A 21,040-nucleotide genomic window follows, 5' to 3' on the forward strand; every position below is an offset into this window, starting at 1 on the left:
GCGCCAGGGGCCACGATCGGTGGCAGACTACGCTCTGGAATTTAAGGCTTTGGCTGGGAAAGTTGAGGATTGGTCCCAATCCACCTTAATAGAACTTTTTAAGGATGGTCTGAATACGGAGGTCCTAAGGTGGTCGCTTGGGCGAGACGACCTGGATTCCCTATATGAGTGGATACAGCTGGCAGGGAAGGCTGAGCATGCCCATGAAACTTTTGCTCACCGGAAGGTGATGAGATATGCTAGGCTCAGCAAGGGTTCCCGCACTGCTGCACCCACTGGAAAGTCCGGCCAACATGCTTGGGAAGAGGAGAGAGAGCGCCGCTATGCGAAGGGACAATGCCTCCGATGTGGGAAGGAAGGTCACCGAGCAGCGGCATGCCCGAAAGGAAAGACCGAGGAACGTCCGGGAAAGTTGTCGGGGAAATCTCCCTCTTTACCCAGGAAAATGAAGGCCGCTTTGGCTGAGACTGAAGTGGAGGAAATTCCTTACTTCGGGGATGAGGGGGAGCCCGATATACTCCAGCCGGCGGGAAACACCAGCCACCTGCTTTAAAGGGCGCCTCTGGGCAGGTGGTAGAGGAAGGGCGCGACCATATTTCGGTGAGTGGTAACTATCCCACACTGACAGTGAAAGTGAAGCTAGGCTCCCACACAAGAACTGTTGAAGTGTGGGCTTTGATCGATTCAGGGTGCTCGCGTTGCTTGATGCACCCTGACGTGGTGGCTGCTTTGGAGTTACCCAGTTTTCCGCTAAAATGTCCCATGATTTTTACCCAGCTGGATGGTTCTACAGTGGGGGGGAAGCCAGTCACCCATTTCACGGGCATGGTGGCATTGCAAATGGGCAGCCACCATGAGGGGCTGCCGTTTGTAGTGGCGCCTGTGGGGGGTCCTTTAGTCATTCTGGGGATTCCTTGGTTGGTCCAGCAAAACCCATATATAAATTGGGTGCACAGGACTTTGACTTTTGGGGATGGTTTCTATCAAGCCCCTGGGGAGGACGATGCTCTGCAGGCTGCAGTGGGGAGGGCGGCGGCAGCAACCCCGCATTTCGCTGCCACCCCACTGGAAGGCTTGCCGGAGCAATACCAGAGTTTTGCAGATGTGTTTGGTGAGAAGGAGGCGGACCAACTCCCACCTCATCGAAAAACTGACTGTGCAATAGAGTTGGTCCCAGATGCACAACTACCCAAACCAAAAATCTATGCCATGACACAAAAGGAACTGGCGGCGCTGTGGGAGTTTGTGGACAAAAACTTGGCCAGGGGTTTTATTGAACCAGCAAATTCGCCAGTGGGCGCCCCCGTTTTGTTTCAAGCAAAGAAGGATGGGACATTGAGACTTTGTACAGATTACCGCGGATTAAATGCGGTTTCGATATTAAACAAATATCCTTTGCCAATAATAAAAGACATGTTAGCACATCTGGCCAAGGGGAAAATCTTCTCTAAGCTGGATTTGAGGGAAGCATATTTCTGTATCCGTATACGGGAGGGGGATGAGTGGAAGGCTGCTTTCAATTGTCCTCTGGGCTCTTTCCAGTACAAGGTTTTGCCGTTTGGTTTGGCGGGGGCACCTGGGGTGTTTATGCAATTGATCAATGAAGTTTTACATGAGCATTTGTTCAAAGGGGTACTGGTCTATTTGGATGATGTTTTGATTTATACTGAAATGGTGGAGGAACATCAGTGCTTGGTGAAACAGGTGCTTAGCAAACTGAGAAAGGCTGAGCTTTATGCTAAACTTTCTAAGTGTGAATTTCATAAGACTCAGCTTGACTACTTGGGGTACAGAATTTCGGACAAGGGTATTGAAATGGACCCTGCGAAGATTCAAGCTATTTTGGAGTGGGAGCGCCCGCGTACTCGCAGGCAGCTCCAGAGTTTTCTTGGCTTTTCCAACTATTATCGCCAGTTCATCCAGGGGTTCGCAGAAATTGCATTGCCTCTCACTGATTTATTACGTACAAAGGGGCTGGGGGACACACGGAAGGGAGCATTGCTCAATTGGACACCTGAATGCCAGTTGGCTTTCGACAAACTCAAAAGCCTGTTCACTGCTGAACCTATTCTGCAACACCCTGATCCCACTAGACCCTTTGTGGTTCAAGTGGATGCTTCCGATTTCTCCATTGGAGCGCTCTTGTTGCAGGCGGATGCTGCGGGCTGCCTGAAGCCCTGTGCGTATTTGTCCCGCAAATTTTCTGAGACGGAAAGGCGATGGCATGTTTGGGAAAAAGAGGCTTTTGCAGTCAAGGCTGCTTTGAACGCATGGCGCCACCTCTTAGAGGGGGCCAAATGTCCTTTTGAGGTTTGGACTGACCATAAGAATTTGGAAGCGCTTAGTACGCCCCATAAACTCAGTCCTAAGCAAATCCATTGGGCTCAATTTTTCAGTCGCTTTGATTTTAAATTGAAGTTCATTCCGGGCAAGAAAAACTTCTTGGCTGATGCGCTTTCCCGCCTGCCCCAGGATTCAGTCCAGGCACCTGACGTTGTGGGTACACTGTGGACAGAACCCCAGTTGAGTTTGCAGGCTGTCACTCGCAGTCAGACTCGTGCGCAGCTGCCCTCAGCTTCAGTTTCACCGGCTGGGAGAAGAACGTCGATTCCTTCGCAATTGCAACAACAGTTTCTCTCAGAACTGAAATCTGACACTTGGTTGCAAGCGAATAGAGACAATGTTACATTTGACAGAGGCTTCGCATGGAAGCAGAACCGCCTCTATGTCCCTGACAGTTTGCGAAGGGAGATTTTGAGTAGATCTCATGATGATAAAGTGGCTGGTCATTTTGGCTTTGTGAAAACCTTAGACCTGGTGCGCCAGCAATTCTGGTGGCCCACATTGAGACATGATGTCAAAGAATATGTTGCTTCTTGTTCTGTCTGTGCCATGTCGAAACGGAAAGGGGGCAAACCGCAAGGCTTGCTGCAGCTGGTGGCCAGTCCCTCCCGTCCTTGGGAGGAGATCTCCATGGATTTTATTGTTGATTTGCCTCCTAGTCAGAGAAAGACTGTGATTTGGGTGGTGAAGGACTACTTTTCTAAACAAGCCCATTTCATTCCATGTGCCTCCATTCCATCTGCTCAGCAATTAGCCCATCTATTCCTAGTCCACATCTACAGGATTCACAGGAGCCCCTCCCGCTTGGTCACAGACCGCGGAACACAGTTAACTTCTCAGTTTTGGAGGGCATTTTTAAAGCTGGTGGGCACTAAGCAAGCATTGTCCACTGCGTCGCATCCGGAGCCTGACGGATCTACAGAGGCTCTTAATTTGACCCTTGAACAATTTTTACGAGCATTTGTCAACTATCAGCAGGACAATTGGGTTGATCTCCTGCCTTTTGCTGAAGTGGCTTACAACAACACCGTCCATCAGAGCACAGGCCACACCCCTTTCCGTACTGTTTTTGGCCGGGATTTTGTTCCCATTCCTGATCTGCCTCAACCCACTACACCGCCCTGTTCTGCTTCTGATTGGGCTGCGCACCTGGCCGATTCCTGGCCAATAATTCAACAAGCGTTGGCAGATGCCCAGTCCACCTATAAACTGCATGCTGATAAGAGACGGGCCCTTCAACCTACTTTTAAAGTTGGTGATAAGGTCTACCTTTCCACCAAGTTCATTAAGTCTCCTCAGCCCTCAAAAAAATTGGCTCCTAAATTTGTTGGTCCTTTTCCCATTGTGGGAGTTGTGAACCGTCATGTTTAAATTGGATTTGCCACACAATCTTAGACATTTACATCCTGTTTTTCATTGCAGCTTGCTCAAGCCTGTCAACCACTCCGATCGGTGGCATCTGCAGCCTACACCTCCTGTGCCAATCATGATTGATGGACAACAACATTTTGAGGTGAAGGAGGTCCTTGATTCTCGCAGGCTTTGTGGCACCTTGCAGTACCTCATTCGGTGGAAGCATTTCCCCCACCCTGAGTGGGTGGCTGCCCGCGATGTTCAATCTCCTGTTTTAGTTAGACGCTTTCATCTGGCTTATCCTATGAAACCTGCTCCTTAGTATTTTTTGGGGGGCGGTATGTCACGTTCGCCGTTCCAATGTTGCTGGTACATTGTAACGTTTCGCATGTCATTTCGCTGATACATGTTTCATCTGGGAAGGGAGGAGGATTCCATCTCATGGGGTTGTTATCTGTTGGCTGCTGGGTTGGAATGTGTTTGGGTTATCTCATGTGTTCAAGGTTACTTTCCCAGGACATCAGTAGAAACAGTTACCAGCACCTGAGGGGGAGTTTGCAACGGCAGGGTGAGGGGAGGGTTTATGTTTTGAGCCGAGGGTTTTTAGTTTGTATTTGGCGCGCTTTTACTCATTCTCAGCTTTCTCTGTATTTGCATACTATTCTTCTAATAAATCAGATATCATTAAGTACCTGCTTGTGAGTCTGAGTCTATTGGGATAGGCAATCATTACACAAGCCCTAAACATCTATGTTAACAATAAGGAGACTTGGCCAGGGGAGGAATCAAAATATGCTTTGTGTTGGGTAAAATCTGCCAGCCTAATGATACTTCTCAGGGCCAAAGAAACTAAAGGGAGTCAGAAAGTAAAATTTACAAAAGAAAACCATGGTGAATTATTCTGTAAAAGTATGGCCTACATATAAATTGATTAGGGGTTTTGTTTGGCCACCATATGGAACTGATGCTTTGGCTATTTGTGAAGATTTAAATATTACTATAAATGAGACTAAAGTGAGAAGTGAGGAGTTTAGATATGCTGCACCATGGTTAGGAAAACAAACCAACTCATTCATGACATTGTCAAAATGGGACCCCTTGGATGACTTGCCGCCCTACAATGTAGTGGCGACAGCTCCTCCAATGGAACCCCGGTCTGAAAGGGATAATGGATTTCCAAAGGAAACCAGAAATCTCACAGGAGAAAATGAAGAGTTAATAAAGAAAATGGAAAGTTGTTGTAGAGAAGGGACTTTTTTGCCTATCGGCCGAAGGTTCACACAGCCAGAAATCATTGCACCATTTAGACAGGTGCCTTTGGCTACTGGTGGCGTGGGTGTGGTGAGGGTTCCCTTGCATGCAATGGATGTTAGGAACTTTAGGAAGAAATTACAAAATTAGAGGATTGGGAGAAGAGGAAGTTGAAGTGTCACTACCGCCCTACAATCCAAGCCATGGGAGAGGTAGGGAAGGATGTGGGGGTTGGGAAAAAAAAAAGGGTGAGACCTGTGGGGAAACCTAGTAATTAGAATTGAAAAATTAGTAGTTTTTATTTTATTTTGTTTATTTTTGAGTGTGTTTGTGCATGCACATGTATTTTGTTTGTTTGTGTGTGTGTTTTGATTTTTATTGTCTCTTTGGAAGATATCTTGGGCTGCCATAGGTGCACATTGGCCCCGAGTTTGTTTTGTTGATGGGAAAGCAACCAAAAACAGTTGCCATGTTTATAAGTATGTTTGAATTTTATAACCATGTATGTCTTGTTTGTGAGAGAGCTGAGGATTGGCAACTGTATGTGGATAGAAGGTTGGATGAAGTGTCAAAGATTGTGATTTAGTTGAGAGTCTGTGGATTGGATTGATGCAAATCCACAATCCAATGTGGCAAGATATTCAGACTTCGTTATCAGTCTTCCTGACATTGGAGGAACAGAGGATGGTTATTGAAATAGGACAGAAAAGGGAAAAGTTGGGAGGATATTGAAAGAAAACTACAAAAGTTGTGGGGTGTGCTGGCAGAGCCCATAAATGAACAGGGTGTTTGCAGGGCAAACCCAGGAGGAAGAGAGGAAGGAGAGAGAAAAAAAGAAAGAAAGATGAAATGTCTTGTTTTTAGCTCAAGGTTTGCGGCCCCAAAGAGGGGGAGGCAGGGGGAGTTCTCGGAAGATTGGGTCGAGGAGGTATTCCATGGAATGGAGGGCTAGGAAAACAACGGCGACAGGCAAGGTGCAGGCTGGACCCTGATTAAAGAAGAGACATTAGAGAAGAGAACTCACCATGGAAAGGACCTGGAGAGACGCAAGCTCTCTGGGGAGGGGAGTTGAGTTGAATCACGATAGGGCACAACAGGGAAACCAGAGCCGGTGTGTGTCCACTGTCCTGTGTCAGGCTCTGAATGACGTGGGATAGGCCTACGGCTGTCATGGTAGCCATGAACTCCTGAGCCGCCTCAGACCCCACTCCCAGAGAAGGCAGACTAAAGTCTGCCAAGACCATAATCCTGGGGAACTCCACTGCCAGCCTGGAAATGGAGTCAAGCAGCTCAGGAAGGGAGGTTTCTACACAGCAGGAAGGCTGATACAACAGCAACAATCCCAACTGATCCCTAGAGCCCAACTTAATGGACAGGGTCTCACATCTGGCAACCTGTGGAGCAGGCCTCAGTCTGAGTGGGACTTATTTACCAGAGATGGTCCAAATAGTCCTAGTCCAGGATTCTGAGATCAAGCCAATTGTTCAAGCAATTGTCCTAGAAATGCCTTCAAGCATGAAGAAATCATACACAATTTTATGGCCACTATAATTTTCTGGTATAGATCAAATATAGGGTTTTATATAATCATACCTACAGTACATATGGTCAAGAAATAGCTCCTTGTCCATAAATTTGTGTGACTATATGCAATTCCATACTGATGTACAGCAAGATATGCAACAGAATGTTTAGGGACACCATGTCCACAGGAAACTCTGTTGACACCTGCCAGCCTCCCAAACCCATCTTACTTTTAAAATAATTTTGATTTAAGACAAATAGGAAGCTGGCATGATGTCAACTGGGAATATGCAAAATATTCCAGGCTTGGAGCTGGTTTCAGCTGGTCTATGACTGAACCAAAATGTGTCTCTCTTGGGTATGTTGGTCCCTGCAGAGAAGGGGACAGGGCTACTTTCACTTGGGGCAGAAATGGTTTGGGAAGAACAGGGGAGCAGCCACAGTCATTGGGATGTCATGGGAGAGAAAAATAAGAAAGTGCTGGGAATGAGGGGTGAGCGGCAGGCAAGCCATTGGGATATGCTACACTGGTAGCAGTAGTAGCAGTAGCAATGGCTGAGGGAAGGCAAGGAAGGCCCTGAGAAGATCATGGGGCTAGGCGGGATGGTTGAGATGCTCACTGGGTCACGGGTAATGGCAACTCTGGCAATATCCAAGGAAAGGGAGAGAATTTGCTAGAAAGATTGGGGGAGCAGGAGGACTAATGGGATGAGCCATGCTGGACATTGGGGAGGGATGATGGGAAGAGAGGAAGGAACATGATGGGAAAACTGGGGGAGGGGCAGTAGGATGTGCCATACCGGGAACTACTGAGGGGAAGAGAAAGAAGAGCCAGATGCATTAGGTGTGTTCTACTTGTCCATCTAGACTTGGTTTCATCTGAAGCATGGAACAATCAAAGCCCTGTGGGTTTCAGTTCTACCAGACTGTTCCTGACCCAAAATAGTTTGGCAGAATCTCTGGAACACAATGGTTTGTTCTAGGTTCAAAGAAAGCATTTTCCATGTTTTGTGCACACCCATACTGTAAAACAAAGCACCAGCCTCCAGCATCATCTCTGTTTCCAAGAAGACTCTATGGACTTACCTAGCAATTGAAAATGTTGGGTGGCCGTAGTTACATCACAATGCTTTTTTTTAAAGTGCTTTTTAAAAAAGAACAAAAGCATGCTTGAATGATTGCACACATCTGGAAAGTAGAGAAAGTGTTGCATCCTGTCCAGACTAATCCTGGAATTGTAATTAGATTTCAGTACATATATGTCTCTGATGAGCACCTTTCGAAGCGTTTGTTTCACTGATATAGTCCAAGTTCTGAACAGTATTATAATTAATACCACTGTTGCAATTTTGAGAATAGCAGGCAATATCAACAGCTGCAGTTAATAGATGAAAATAACCCATGTGCATCTTATGGTACCAGGGCTCCACTAGTAAAAGGAGAATCCCAGCCTAGCTTATTGGAATTACCACTGCAGAACAGAGAATGTAACCATCTCCACTGTACAGGATAAAGAGGTGTGAGAAAAGGAAGTCAACAACTCCATTGTACAGGGGATGGCACAATTATAGACTATCTGAAGACTGACTGGACAGCCTCCCCTGACAAACTGCATGTTATGGCTGCTGTTGCCATAAAAGAATGAAAACATGTTCCTAGCCACGTTTGTCTAAGTGTTTGGAGAGTTTTTCCTTCCTGAGGGAAGCCCAATACAAGTAACCAAACTCTGTTTTGCTGAAAGGCTGAAATTAATACTTGCAATTCAATTCAGAACTAAATTTATTAGACAAGTCCGAAATTCTTAATGTATTTGTGGCTCGCCTTACAAATTTCAGGCAGTCACTAATATATAATTAGGCACCATTCTGCAATCCAGAATGCATTTGCATTAGCTACATGTACAGTTGATTAAGTATTCATTTAATTTTGGGGAAGACATCAAGTTACCAGTAACAAGTAGCTTTGAAGACTAGCTTTGGTAAAATAAATTGAGTTATCTCCCAAAATAATTCAGAACTTTTCACCCATATTATTGTGTAAAATAATTATAGCTGAAGGAAGCTAAGCTGTAGCTGAAGGAATCTTATAGCTAAGATTCCATTAACAAAAGAAAAATGAAGGCCTTACAATCCACTGATAATACCAAGTACACTTTTTTAACCTTAACCGTCTTGACTTGTGGCTCTCCCTATTCTCTGCAGCCTGAGGTAGCTAAGAGCTAACAGTTTCTCATATTTTTAAATAAATGATATATGCACAACAGTGTCAGATCCATCCAAAGACTCACTTTCTCAAACTTGTAGTTTTCACTTTACAAGGCAATGACTGGAGCAACTAGCAGCATTTTCAAAGCATTCTTCACTCAAAGGACTGCCCAGCACCAGATAGCCTCTCCCCAAGAGGGTCTTCTTTGAAAGCACATTAAGATCCACTGTTAGACAACTCAGTCTGTACCTTCAACCCAACCCTGATGCATGGTCAAGAAAACCCATTCTAATCTGTGCCATCCTAGCTCACCTCAGATGCAAGATTACTCCATGCATAAAAGAAACATAGAGTATGGTATTAGTGGATAAATTGACAATTAATTGGAAAAGTACTGAAGTGACTGAGTAAACTGGACATTTTTCTGAAGAAATGGTGATTCTTTAATATGCCAATAGGCATTCTTCTTCCTTGGGTCTTCCCATCGCCCAGGAAACATTTTGGAAAGACTGGCTGATGAGAGTGGCTGCGTATTTCTCTGAATCACTAATATATGAAGAACATCTGTATACTGAGGGTTATATCTGACCCATTGTAAAAGGTTGCTGTAATTGAATTTAAATGGGTACTGAGTGGCTGTACCATTCCTATCTTGGATACTACTTGTGTGGAAAAGGTTTCTAACATTTCTCTTTTTAAAAAAACCTGGACATTCTCCTTCTGAAGAAGAAACACCTTGAAAGGGTAAAACAAAATTGGCACCTTCACTTTTAATGGCACAGATGCAGCCCTCTGATTTTACTTGTGTTAGACTTATGCTTTTATTCCAAGCAAGCCCAAGACTCAAAAATAATGTGTCAGAATGCATAGAGGAAAGAGGGTATTTCACAGAAGAATACATACCTTGATTTCAGAAACAGCAGCCCTTTCATGATACAAGCCAAAATACTTGCAAAATTTTAATTGGCTCATAAATAAGCTGGGGTATTTCAAGCCAGCCTTGCCTGCTTCTTCTCTTCCCCCCAAACTTGCCAGCAGCAAAAAGTGGCATGAAGGGGTGGTTCAGGGCTTGGCCAAATTAGAGTTTAAGGCTTGCCAATAAGGAATTTCAGAACACAAAGATTCAATTATAGATCCAGGAATTTGTGGGGGGAGGGGTGTGTGCAGCTGGTGGGGAGCAGCTCTTCAGTGGTAGAGAAGGGAAGACTGGAGGAGACCTGACTATAAGAAAGTCTGAATGTAATGGCTGGCAAGGAAGCATCTGGAATGGCCCTCAAGCATCTCATGCTGATTCTGAACTAAGAGTTGCTTAAGTTTTCTTGCCACCCATGAGCCACAAAGCAAGAAAAAAAATTACAGAGAGAATTCTCTGTAACTTCTTACTCGAGGTAACTCACTACATACACAGTGGTTACATGCCAGTAGGATGACTCCGGGTATTATGATAATCAACATACTGTAATGCATCAAGCATCCCTTTCTCACTTCATCATCTGATTCCAATAAATAATAGATCTCACTTTTTACTAGGCTGGCTAGCTTGTAGCCAAAGTGGAATATGCCTCATCAAAACTGAAAAGAATGACCAGGGGAAACAAACTGAAAAACAAAACAAAGACACAAAACTTTTGATACCTCTTTCAGTTCACAGTGTGTACTTTGGTGTTTGCTTCCAATAAGTGGGTGTCGAAAAGCTCTGTGTTTGGAGCTATTAACTGAAAAGCATCTTGACTGTTCCCACTTCAGGGTCAAAGAGGCGTCTTCTGTACCCTCCATCTCCTCAATCTGGCTCTCGTCTCCCTCAGAAACATAAGAGCCATTTTTGTGGAGCAGAAACCCATGGATCAACAGCTGGCAGGCCTCTAAGTCAACTTCGCACACTCTTTCTAGAATATGGCTTCTTCTACAGCTGAAAGAAAAGGCAAAAAAAAAAGTAATTTGTTTAGATAAAAAAAGCTTTAGGACTCTCTTGATTTCTTTTAGGGCATTTTGTTTTTACCATGATAAAAACAGTTCTAATAAAGGATTCAGTAGGTTTGTTCCCTTGTTAGTTTGCTTAGAATAATAGCTACTTATTTCAGTATGAATTTTGGTGAATAGCTACTTATTTCAGTATGAATTTCGGTGAATATCAAGGAGTTTGCTTAACATCAAGGGAAGCCTGCAATGAGCTGTATATTTAGTTAAGGAGGGGTGGTTTGGTTTGTCCTCCATCTTATTCTCCAGCTCCTTCAAGAATTCACAACATTCAGTTTGGCCCCATTCAAATACTGTATATACAGCCTGTACAATGACTAGGATCCAGTGCTCAATACTACCATGGGAGCTTCACAGAAGTGTGGTAGCATCCACTTTCAACTGGACTGTGAAATACTGTGAAGCATGAGTCAGGTCTCTTTGATAGGGAGAAATAGGTAAACACTGGAGTCCATCTTGTACATGCAGGATTTAATATCAAGCCACAGTGTCCTAACAGCCAGGAACCACGCTGAGACAAGGAACTGGTCTCTAATGTTTTATTGCTGCTACATAACAGGAAAATCCTAACAAACTGAAGAAGAATGGGAAAAACCCAGACATATAAACCCCAAAGGTTAAGGCGGGCCCGATCTGTGTCTCTTGGAATGGCTGCCCAATTCCTCAGTGCTACGCATGCGCTTAACAGTCTGGATGGGAGCCCCCTGCTTGCCATCCTTACTCATGACACACAGTCCTCTGAAGAAGCCGGTGAGAAGAATGACTTAGTTATTCTGATGTCAAAAGCATTAGGGACACCTAACAGTACATAGGAATTGCAGCTAAAGCTTGTTAAAATAATATAACCTAATTCCTCAAACAACAAACAGAAATAGTTTTGAAGCTAAGAAAGAACATAATTATATGCAAGTATCAACCTCTTTTTGTTTCATATTTGTACATAGTAAGGCTCAATTCCTCATTACATATCCTTTTCTGCAGAGTATATATAAATGAAACTACCTCATTAAGAAAACACCCAGCTGAACTATTTTGGGTATGACTATCTACATATGAGAATATCTGTAATTCAGACAGGTTCAAGTGTAAGCGCTGGATTTAACCGTTTCAAACCCAGGGGATCAACTTTTTTACTTGTTTAATTTTCTCAGCAAAATTCTGGTGTTGGAGACTTAGATTTAGTCAGAGTAGACAGATGCTCCCTAACCATCTCTTAACTTACCTTGGGTTGCGGTTCCCTCCATTTGTTAATTGTTTTGCTTAGGACCATTTGAAGAGAAGCCAGAAGCAAAGCAGGGGTTGAGGAACCTGCTCTTTCCCCATCACCTGCTATTATCCTATCATCCTTTCCTAGCAGCAAGCCTGTAAGTATAACTTATATTCAAGGCTGTCCAATGTTCTGCCCTCTTTATCATTTATACATGCATGTGCACATATCTGCATGTGCACACATCCACACATACCACTTGATTTTACCAATAGGCCAAGAAGCAATCTTTATACACAAGTGCAGAATATTGTTGGTGATGAGGGCCTGATTGCAATATCTCCATATAACAGAGTTATTGGATAAGATTAAACGATTCTTTGAACAGAGAGAAGTTGATGACACAGAAGGAATCTACTGCTGTGTTCAGCAAGACCGGAAGCGCCTGAATGAGGACTGGTGAAATGATGTCATGAATTAACTAATATGCTGGATCTTTTACTGACTGAGAAGACTGTTGAACCTCAAGGCAAAGGGATTCTGCCATCCTAGCAATTAGCTTGCTCTTGGAATAGGGGACTTCTGAAGGGAAGCTGAGTGGCTGATCCTCAGCATGACCGTTGGGTGACAATATCGAATATTGAAGGGAATTTCAAATAGAGGCATATGAGTTCTGCTAGAGGATGAACAGGGTGGATCTTAGGTTCCATGGCAATGGACAAAATCTACCTCAAAGGAATGCCCTGGAGTTGAGAAGAGTCTGAGGACAAGACAGTGACACCTGCAAAAGCTGTCTTTGATGTAGTCAGTCCAAGACAGGATTAGGTGGCAGAATTTGAAGCCACACTATTATGGGAACCAGAACCTGCAACAAACACAGATGTCTACTTTGCCCCCAGCAGCAGCATCACAGCTCCAACAAGTACACACACAAGATTAGAGGCACCTTCACAAGTTCCCCCTGTAATGTGATATATGGCATCATCTGTCAGCAGTGCCCCTCTGGAGTCAATGTAGGACAAATGGGACAAACTTTATACAAAATAATTAATGGGCACAAATTTGACATCAGGACTCAAAAAAAGGCAAAGTAATATCAGAACATTTTATCTCAGAACACTGTATGGCAGGCCTCAAAGTGACTGTTTTGGGAAAATGGGACTTTAAAAACACCATTGAGCAAAAAACTGCTGAAAGGTTTCAGAAGATCTCAAAAAACACAAAGGCTTTTTAACATATTACAATTTTTAATTGATAAGATACTGGTAATCTATCTCACCTGTATTCTGCATCTGCATAATTAACCTGCTTTCCCCTCCCCTGACTCACCCCAATTTAAATCCTACATCAGCTTAGCTACTCTGTGCATCTCATGAAGTGAGCTGCAACTCATGAAGCCTTGTGCCTTTTAAGAACATTGGTTAATTTGAAAAGGTGCTACCAGACTCCTGATTTTTTACCACTATAGACTAACATGGCTCTCCTCCTACAAATGTTACATATAAGAAGAAGGATTGCAACCAGTCTGTTCAGTAAATGCCTGGCAGTTTTTAAAAGAGTCTACTGTGTGACCTTTACCAAGGCAAAAAAGGCACAGTTTATGCCCATACAAGGGAGGAAGTTTGCTTCTACTTCACTAGCACTTGTAAAATGTCATGAAGCCAAAAGCTAGATGCTTGCAGTGGGAGAACAAGTTATCTTGATGAACAGCTCTAAGGAGATTTCAAGAAGAATTGAGATAAAACTGAGAAATCAAGGGGGGGAAAGCATAAATAATGTTTATGAAGGAGAATCAGTTCAAGGATGAATGTACTACACCCTGTGGCTGCTGAAAACAGAAAAGGGATTCAGTGGAAGCTATACTTAGTTACATGGTGAATATGAGGGTGGGGCTCCCACCAAGCAATTCTATAAACAGAGGGTTCTAACTGTAGCTCTAAACAGGTGTATAACTGATATCTATGAGACCAGAACTGAGTTTTTGTCGCTGAATTGATTCAAGATTCAACCATATGAAATTAGTTATGTTTGCATTAAAATGCAAATTAAATATTTTGGGGGGAAGATATGTTTCCCTAACTTCTTTGGCTTTTAATAGAAAATTAGAATTCTGTCCTTCCTTCCTGCAATTAACAGGAAAGGCTGGCTTATTTCCAAGTTGATCAAATTCAAGATAGGTTTTGAAAGGGTTTTTTTTTTAATTTTGAAACTTGTATAACTTATAGAACTGGAGTTTTCTCAGGGTGCTCCATAATTTTAAAAAGGAAAGTGCATTTCAGGAGGTTGTATTAGTGGAATTGGTGAACCTATTATTTCTTAGGGCCTGATAAAATTAATACATACTTGGTTAGTCTGTGCAGGCACCAAAAAGTAGGACTTTATGTTCTATGTATATATGCATTCATTTTATTTGAAACATTTATATACTACTTGTCCTCGAGTTCTAGGTACTGTAACTCAGTTCACAATTAAAGTTATTAATGAAAAAACCCAAAACAGCATGGAAACACTTCAGTGATACAGATACTTAAAATATCAAAGCAGCAGTGAAATAAAAACTTCAGCATAACTAAACACTGAAGGCTTTCCTAAAAAGGAAGGTTTTCACAAGTTCCAGAATGCACGAGGAAATATTTGGGAAACACGCCTACAAGATCTTTGCTGATATACCTGCTGCTGCTGCTTCCAGGCATTAGACCCTCCTAACATGGTTTCTTGCAGCTTTTCTGTTGGCCCAATATTCCTATGGAATGGTTCCACCAAGAAGAGCTTCCATATAACTCTTCCAAAGAGACTTGGACTGAGCTGCCCTTTTCATTAAAAATAATGGGAAGGGCTATCAAATACCATGTCCATCTTGGAAGCACTACCACACTCAGGATGATAGTGTGCCCTAAACACGAGGAAATTCCAACAAACTAAAATTCAGTAATTTATCGTGAAAACAGATTTCTCCTTTTGCTTTCAAATCACACACTGCAGAGATGCTTCTCAATGACTATGGTATGTTTTCTCTCTGCTAAAAGTTAAACGCATCAACAGCAGTTAGGATCTGCAGTTTCCTGGCTGATCATAAAAAAGCTGTTTCTGAACCTAGGCTGCACAATACAGAAGCACTGAAATCTAAATTGAAATCTAAAAATAGCCTTACAGAAGTCTTTCTTTCCCTCAAAAGAGTTGAGAGTGGAAAAAAAAGCTGACATCAATATCTTGAGGGCAGAGCAGCTCCCTGGATTTTAAGAGAGGGTACAGATTATGTAACCATTCTTGTTACTTTGGGAAGCTGTTCACGAAAATGAAGAGGAAGAGCAATTTTTCTGCTGCTGAATCCAATAATGGATGCTTGATTATGGTTATTAAAAACAACATACCACATAATACATGGCAATAACAGTCATAAAAAGCATTTCAGCAAGAGTTAAGGATTGGAATTAAGCACTGTTTCTCTCCTTCTTTCTCTCTCTGGGGGTGGGGTGTATTCTTTTCATCTGCCAGACATTTATTTCATCTAGGACACAACTTTAATCACAGGCTGTCATTTTCCTATCAATGTTCAACATCAGTGTGTTGTAGTTAAATTATCTCCATGGGAAACGTAAAATGAGAGGCTGGTATAGTTGATTGTTTCTTCTTTGATTTCTTTCTAAGGTGACAAAGATAAGCTTGCAGAGCGGAGTTGTCAAAGGCAGGAAATTAACTAATCTATAAGGAAATCAGCAAGGCATCTTGTTAAGAGCTTACATTCTAATGGATTCATTTGATATACTGTATCATTTTTAAAGGATATTATCTAATGTACAATATAGAGAAAGTGTTTCATATTGAACTGCTCTAACCCTTTCAGAAACATAAATCACAGAAATTACAAGTGGTCCTATCCACAGCCAACTAATTATTTTCATTCCCAAGATACTTCCATTCAATTAGATCAATCCTTCCATGCATTTACTATCGTCATCACGGAATGCGCTTCACTTTTTCCTCACCAACAAATTTCTAGCTACAAATACTTTTTTTGACAGGAGATGAACTTTGTAAGAGATGGAATTTGTTGGGGGTAGAGAACAGTTAAATCAAAACATTTTCATAACATTGTTTTACTGGAGTTCTACTGAGGCAACCTCTTTTCAATTTCACAGAAGCACAAGGAGCTCTATCTCATACGATTTGGTTCCTGTGATTCAGATATTCAGATGTGAAAATGTTGAGGGCTGCACAGCAGTGCAGGGATGTTTTTGTTTATTACATTTATACCCTGGGGCAATCCCACAAGACTCTTGGCAGTTTTACAGAAATACATAAATCATTAAAACATCCACAGCCCAGTTAAAATCATACAAAAAACAAAGAACCCAAAAAGCAGGCATCAAGTCCCAAATGCCCCTGGAGAGCTCTGTTTCCAACTGCTTTCAGAAGGCAGCCAAAGTGGAACTAATCAGAGTTCTAGTGCAGAGCACATTGCAGTAATCTAGGCGAGTAGTGATGAGGGCATGAGTCACTGTACCAAGGTTCTCTTATTCCAAGTAGGACCACAAGTGGTGCATCAGCCAAAGCTGGGCAAACCCCGCTCCCGCAGCCATGACTTCCACCTGCTGTTCAAGAAGAAGCCATGAGTCCAGGAAGGCTACCAAATCACAGACGTGCTCCTTCTGCAGTAGTGCTTCTCCACCAAGAGACACACTGTAGCTGCCCAAGCATCCTGATGGACAAACAGTAACTCCATCCTGCTATGATTCAATTCCAGAAGGATGACATACTTAATGCTATTGAAGGCTACTGAAAGTCTAAAAGGACCTCCATCCAGCTCCTTATAAAGGTCCTCCACCAGTGTGACCAAAGCTGTCTTCATCCTATGCCCAGTCCTGGACCCCAACTGATAAGGATCCGGATAATCCATTTCATCTAGGACATCCCTCAGCATAAGTCACAGTTGCCAGAGATGCTGAGACTTATAGTCAGCAACAATCAAAGGGTTCTGGGCACTCTACTTTGGAACTGGGTGTACTTGATGACTTGGATTTGGTTGAGTGCAGTTTGTATCTCAGCCATATGCAAAAACGTCCTCTCTGTCGCTTTTAAATTCCCAATTGTGCATTCCTTCAAAATATTTTTACCATCAGGAATATTGTGTTGCAGGGCATCTCTCCTGTAAGAAGAGGATATGCCAGATGCAACTCTTTGGATTTTTTTGAAATATACAGTATTTTAAGAACCATGCATCCCAAAAGTCTTAAGGAAACAGTATTTCTCAGAAGATTAAAAAAACAAAAACCAGGAGATCCAAGCTCAGTTCAATAGCCTGGAAGGATAAAGGTAACCTTGGATCAGTTTGGAATCAAAGAGTAAAATAAGAACTGGGTGCTGTGTTTTGCTACTTCATAAACTTCAAAGGGACTCATCAAGGGCAAAGAGTCCAACAATCTGACCTATTTCTTATGCTGATAAAGAAAGCGTGAAGCTTTGTGAAGAATATATACAAGCATCATAGTATCTCTGGCTCTGAAATGGTTTAGTGCAGTTTCTTTATTTTCCAGCTAATCAGTGATGCTACTCCAGCACTTATTAATTTGGGACTTGGGGAGAAAAATATCAAAGATGTTTTAAAAAAAAGATTGGATCTTGTTTTGCTCCTCTCCCTGCCAAATACTGCAGTGAAGCCTGCCAGAATCGGGTGGGTGGGAGGGGGCAGGGGGTTATTTCACACTGATCCACCTGCTTTTCTCAGAGGGTAGAACAATTATGGAAAAGCAGTCAGATCTCCCAAGGTCGAGAAAGGAAAGCTCATGTCTGCCTTTCTTGCCTGTCTCCTTCCTGTTGATACAATAGTAATTCATTTTTCAGTATAATTTCAAAGAATGGAAGCGAAGACATTTCTACGGCTTTCTTCCTAATCAGGAATCCTGGATCCCTATCCTCTGAGAAGTGACAGAGGTGGACAACTAAAGACACTCAGCTGGACACAGCCCTTGAGCCTCTTATGTGCAGCTGCCACAGACTTCCCAAACTGGTTACCAATTGGTAACTTTTAAGGAATTATTATCCTTAAGGAAGGAATTATTAAAGGATTACTCTTCAGCTTTGTATTAAATAATCCCTTGCTTAAGGATTATTTTCTTAATTATTCATTATCATCACATTATTAATTATTGTTGCTATATTATTAATTATTAGTTATTATATAATTAATAATTATTATTCCTTAAGGGGAGAAATTATTAAATATAGAGCTGAAGAGTAACCATGTTAATTGCCTTTGTGTGAAAGATCCCCTGTGCAAGCACCGAGTCATATCTGACCCTTTGAGGGGACGTCGCTTTCACAATGTTTTCTTGGCCGAGTATTGTTGTTGTTTATTCGTTTAGTCGCTTCCGACTCTTCGTGACTTCATGGACCAGCCCACGCCAGAGCTTCCTGTCGGTCGTCAACATCCCCAGCTCCCCCAGGGACAAGTCCGTCACCTCTAGAATATCATCCATCCATCTTGCCCTTGGTCGGCCCCTCTTCCTTTTGCCTTCCACTCTCCCTAGCATCAGCATCTTCTCCAGGGTGTCCTGTCTTCTCATTATGTGGCCAAAGTATTTCAGTTTTGCCTTTAATATCATTCCCTCAAGTGAGCAGTCTGGCTTTATTTCCTGGAGGATGGACTGGTTTGATCTTCTTGCAGTCCAAGGCACTCTCAGAATTTTCCTCCAACACCACAGTTCAAAAGCATCGATCTTCCTTCGCTCAGCCTTCCTTATGGTCCAGCTCTCGCAGCCATATGTTACTACAGGGAACACCATTGCTTTAACTATGCGGGCCTTTGTTGTCAGTGTGATGTCTCTGCTCTTAACTATTTTATCGAGATTTGTCATTGCTCTTCTCCCAAGGATTAAGCGTCTTCTGATTTCCTGACTGCAGTCAGCATCTGCAGTAATCTTTGCACCTAGGAATACAAAGTCTTTCACTGCTTCTACATTTTCTCCCTCTATTTGCCAGTTATCAATCAAGCTGGTTGCCATAATCTTGGTTTTTTTGAGGTTTAGCTGCAAGCCAGCTTTTGCACTTTCTTCTTTCACCTTCATCATAAGGCTCCTCAGTTCCTCTTCACTTTCAGCCATCAAAGTGGTATCATCTGCATATCTGAGATTGTTAATGTTTCTTCCAGAGATTTTAACTCCAGCCTTGGATTCCTCAAGACCAGCTTGTCGCATGATGTGTTCTGCATACAAGTTGAATAGGTAGGGTGAGAGGATACAGCCCTGCCGTACTCCTTTCCCAATCTTAAACCAGTCCGTTGTTCCGTGGTCTGTTCTTACTGTTGCTACTTGGTCGTTATACAGATTCTTCAGGAGGCATACAAGATGACTTGGTATCCCCATACCACTAAGAACTTGCCACAATTTGTTATGGTCCACACAGTCAAAGGCTTTAGAATAGTCAATAAAACAGAAATAGATGTTTTTCTGAAACTCCCTGGCTTTTTCCATTATCCAGCGGATATTGGCAATTTGGTCTCTAGTTCCTCTGCCTTTTCTAAACCCAGCCTGTACATCTGGCAATTCTCGCTCCATGAACTGCTGAAGTCTACCTTGCAGGATCTTGAGCATTACCTTACTGGCATGTGAAATGAGTGCCACTGTTCGATAGTTTGAACATTCTTTAGTGTTTCCCTTTTTTGGTATGGGGATATAAGTTGATTTTTTCCAATCTGATGGCCATTCTTGTGTTTTCCAAATTTGCTGGCATATAGCATGCATTACCTTGACAGCATCATCTTGCAAGATTTTGAACAGTTCAGCTGGGATGCCGTCTTCTCCTGCTGCCTTGTTATTAGCAATGCTTCTTAAGGCCCACTCAACCTCACTCTTCAGGATGTCTGGCTCTAGCTCACTGACCACACCGTCAAAGCTATCCCCGATATTGTTATCCTTCCTATACAGGTCTTCTGTATATTCTTGCCACCTTTTCTTGATCTCTTCTTCTTCTGTTAGGTCCTTGCCATCTTTGTTTTTGATCATACCCATTTTTGCCTGGAATTTACCTCCAATGTTTCTAATTTTCTGGAAGAGGTCTCTTGTCCTTCCTATTCTATTGTCTTCTTCCACTTCCGCGCATTGCTTGTTTAAAAATAATTCCTTATCTCTTCTGGCTAACCTCTGGAATTCTGCATTTAATTGGGCATATCTCCCCCTATCGCTGTTGCCTTTTGCTTTCCTTCTTTCTTGGGCTACTTCTAGTGTCTCAGCAGACAGCCATTTTGCCTTCTTGGTTTTCTCTTTCTTTGGGATGTATTTTGTTGCCGCCTCCTGAACAATGCTGCCAACTTCTGTCCATAGTTCTTCCGGGACCCTATCTACTAAATCTAGTCCCTTAAATCTATTCTTCACCTCCACTGCATATTCCTTAGGAATATTAGTGAGCTCATATCTAGCTGATCTGTGGGTCTTCCCTAATCTCTTTAGTCTGATCCTAAATTGTGCAAGAAGTAGTTCATGGTCTGAACTACAGTCAGCTCCAGGCCTAGTTTTTACCGACTGTACAGATGTCCGCCACCTTTGGCTGCAAAGGATGTAATCAATCTGATTTCGGTGTTGTCCATCTGGTGAAGTCCATGTGTAAAGCCGTCTCTTAGGTTGTTGGAAGAGAGTGTTTGTTATGCAGAGTGAATTGTCTTGGCAAAATTCTATCAGCCTATGTCCTGCTTCGTTTTGTTCTCCCAGGCCATACTTACCTGTAATTCGAGGTGTCATTTGACTGCCCACCTTAGCATTCCAGTCTCCTGTGATGAAAATAACATCTCTTTTAGGCGTGTTGTCCAGTAGGTGCTGCAGATCCTCATAGAACTGCTCTACTTCAGCTTCTTCAGCATTTGTGGTTGGGGCATATATTTGGATCACTGTGATGTTAGATGGCTTGCCCTGAATTCGAATTGAGATCATTCTGTCGTTTTTTGGGTTGTATCCAAGCACTGCTTTAGCCACTTTACTATTAATTATGAAGGCTACTCCATTTCTTCTGTGGTCCTCTTGTCCACAGTAGTAGATCTGGTGGTCATTTGATGTGAAGTGGCCCATTCCAGTCCATTTCAGTTCACTGACGCCCAGAATGTCTATCTTTAATCTTGACATCTCACCAATAACTACATCCAATTTGCCCTGGCTCATAGATCTTACATTCCAGGTTCCAATGGTGTGTTGA

General features: G+C 42.7%; 1 protein-coding gene across 2 annotated transcripts in view; it reads right to left on the reverse strand.

Annotated features, from left to right (window-relative positions):
- DISC1 (DISC1 scaffold protein) overlaps window positions 1–21,040 on the reverse strand; it is a 158,587-nt gene that overhangs the window by 18,855 nt on the left and 118,692 nt on the right. For both annotated transcript variants that reach the window (XM_063307009.1, XM_063307017.1), the window contains one exon: window positions 10,312–10,585. In XM_063307009.1, the coding sequence (XP_063163079.1) occupies window positions 10,312–10,585 (274 nt within the window). The remainder of the gene's footprint in view (window positions 1–10,311; window positions 10,586–21,040) is intronic.

The sequence above is a fragment of the Candoia aspera genome, chromosome 1, assembly GCF_035149785.1.
Source record: "Candoia aspera isolate rCanAsp1 chromosome 1, rCanAsp1.hap2, whole genome shotgun sequence".
Taxonomy (NCBI): domain Eukaryota; kingdom Metazoa; phylum Chordata; class Lepidosauria; order Squamata; family Boidae; genus Candoia; species Candoia aspera.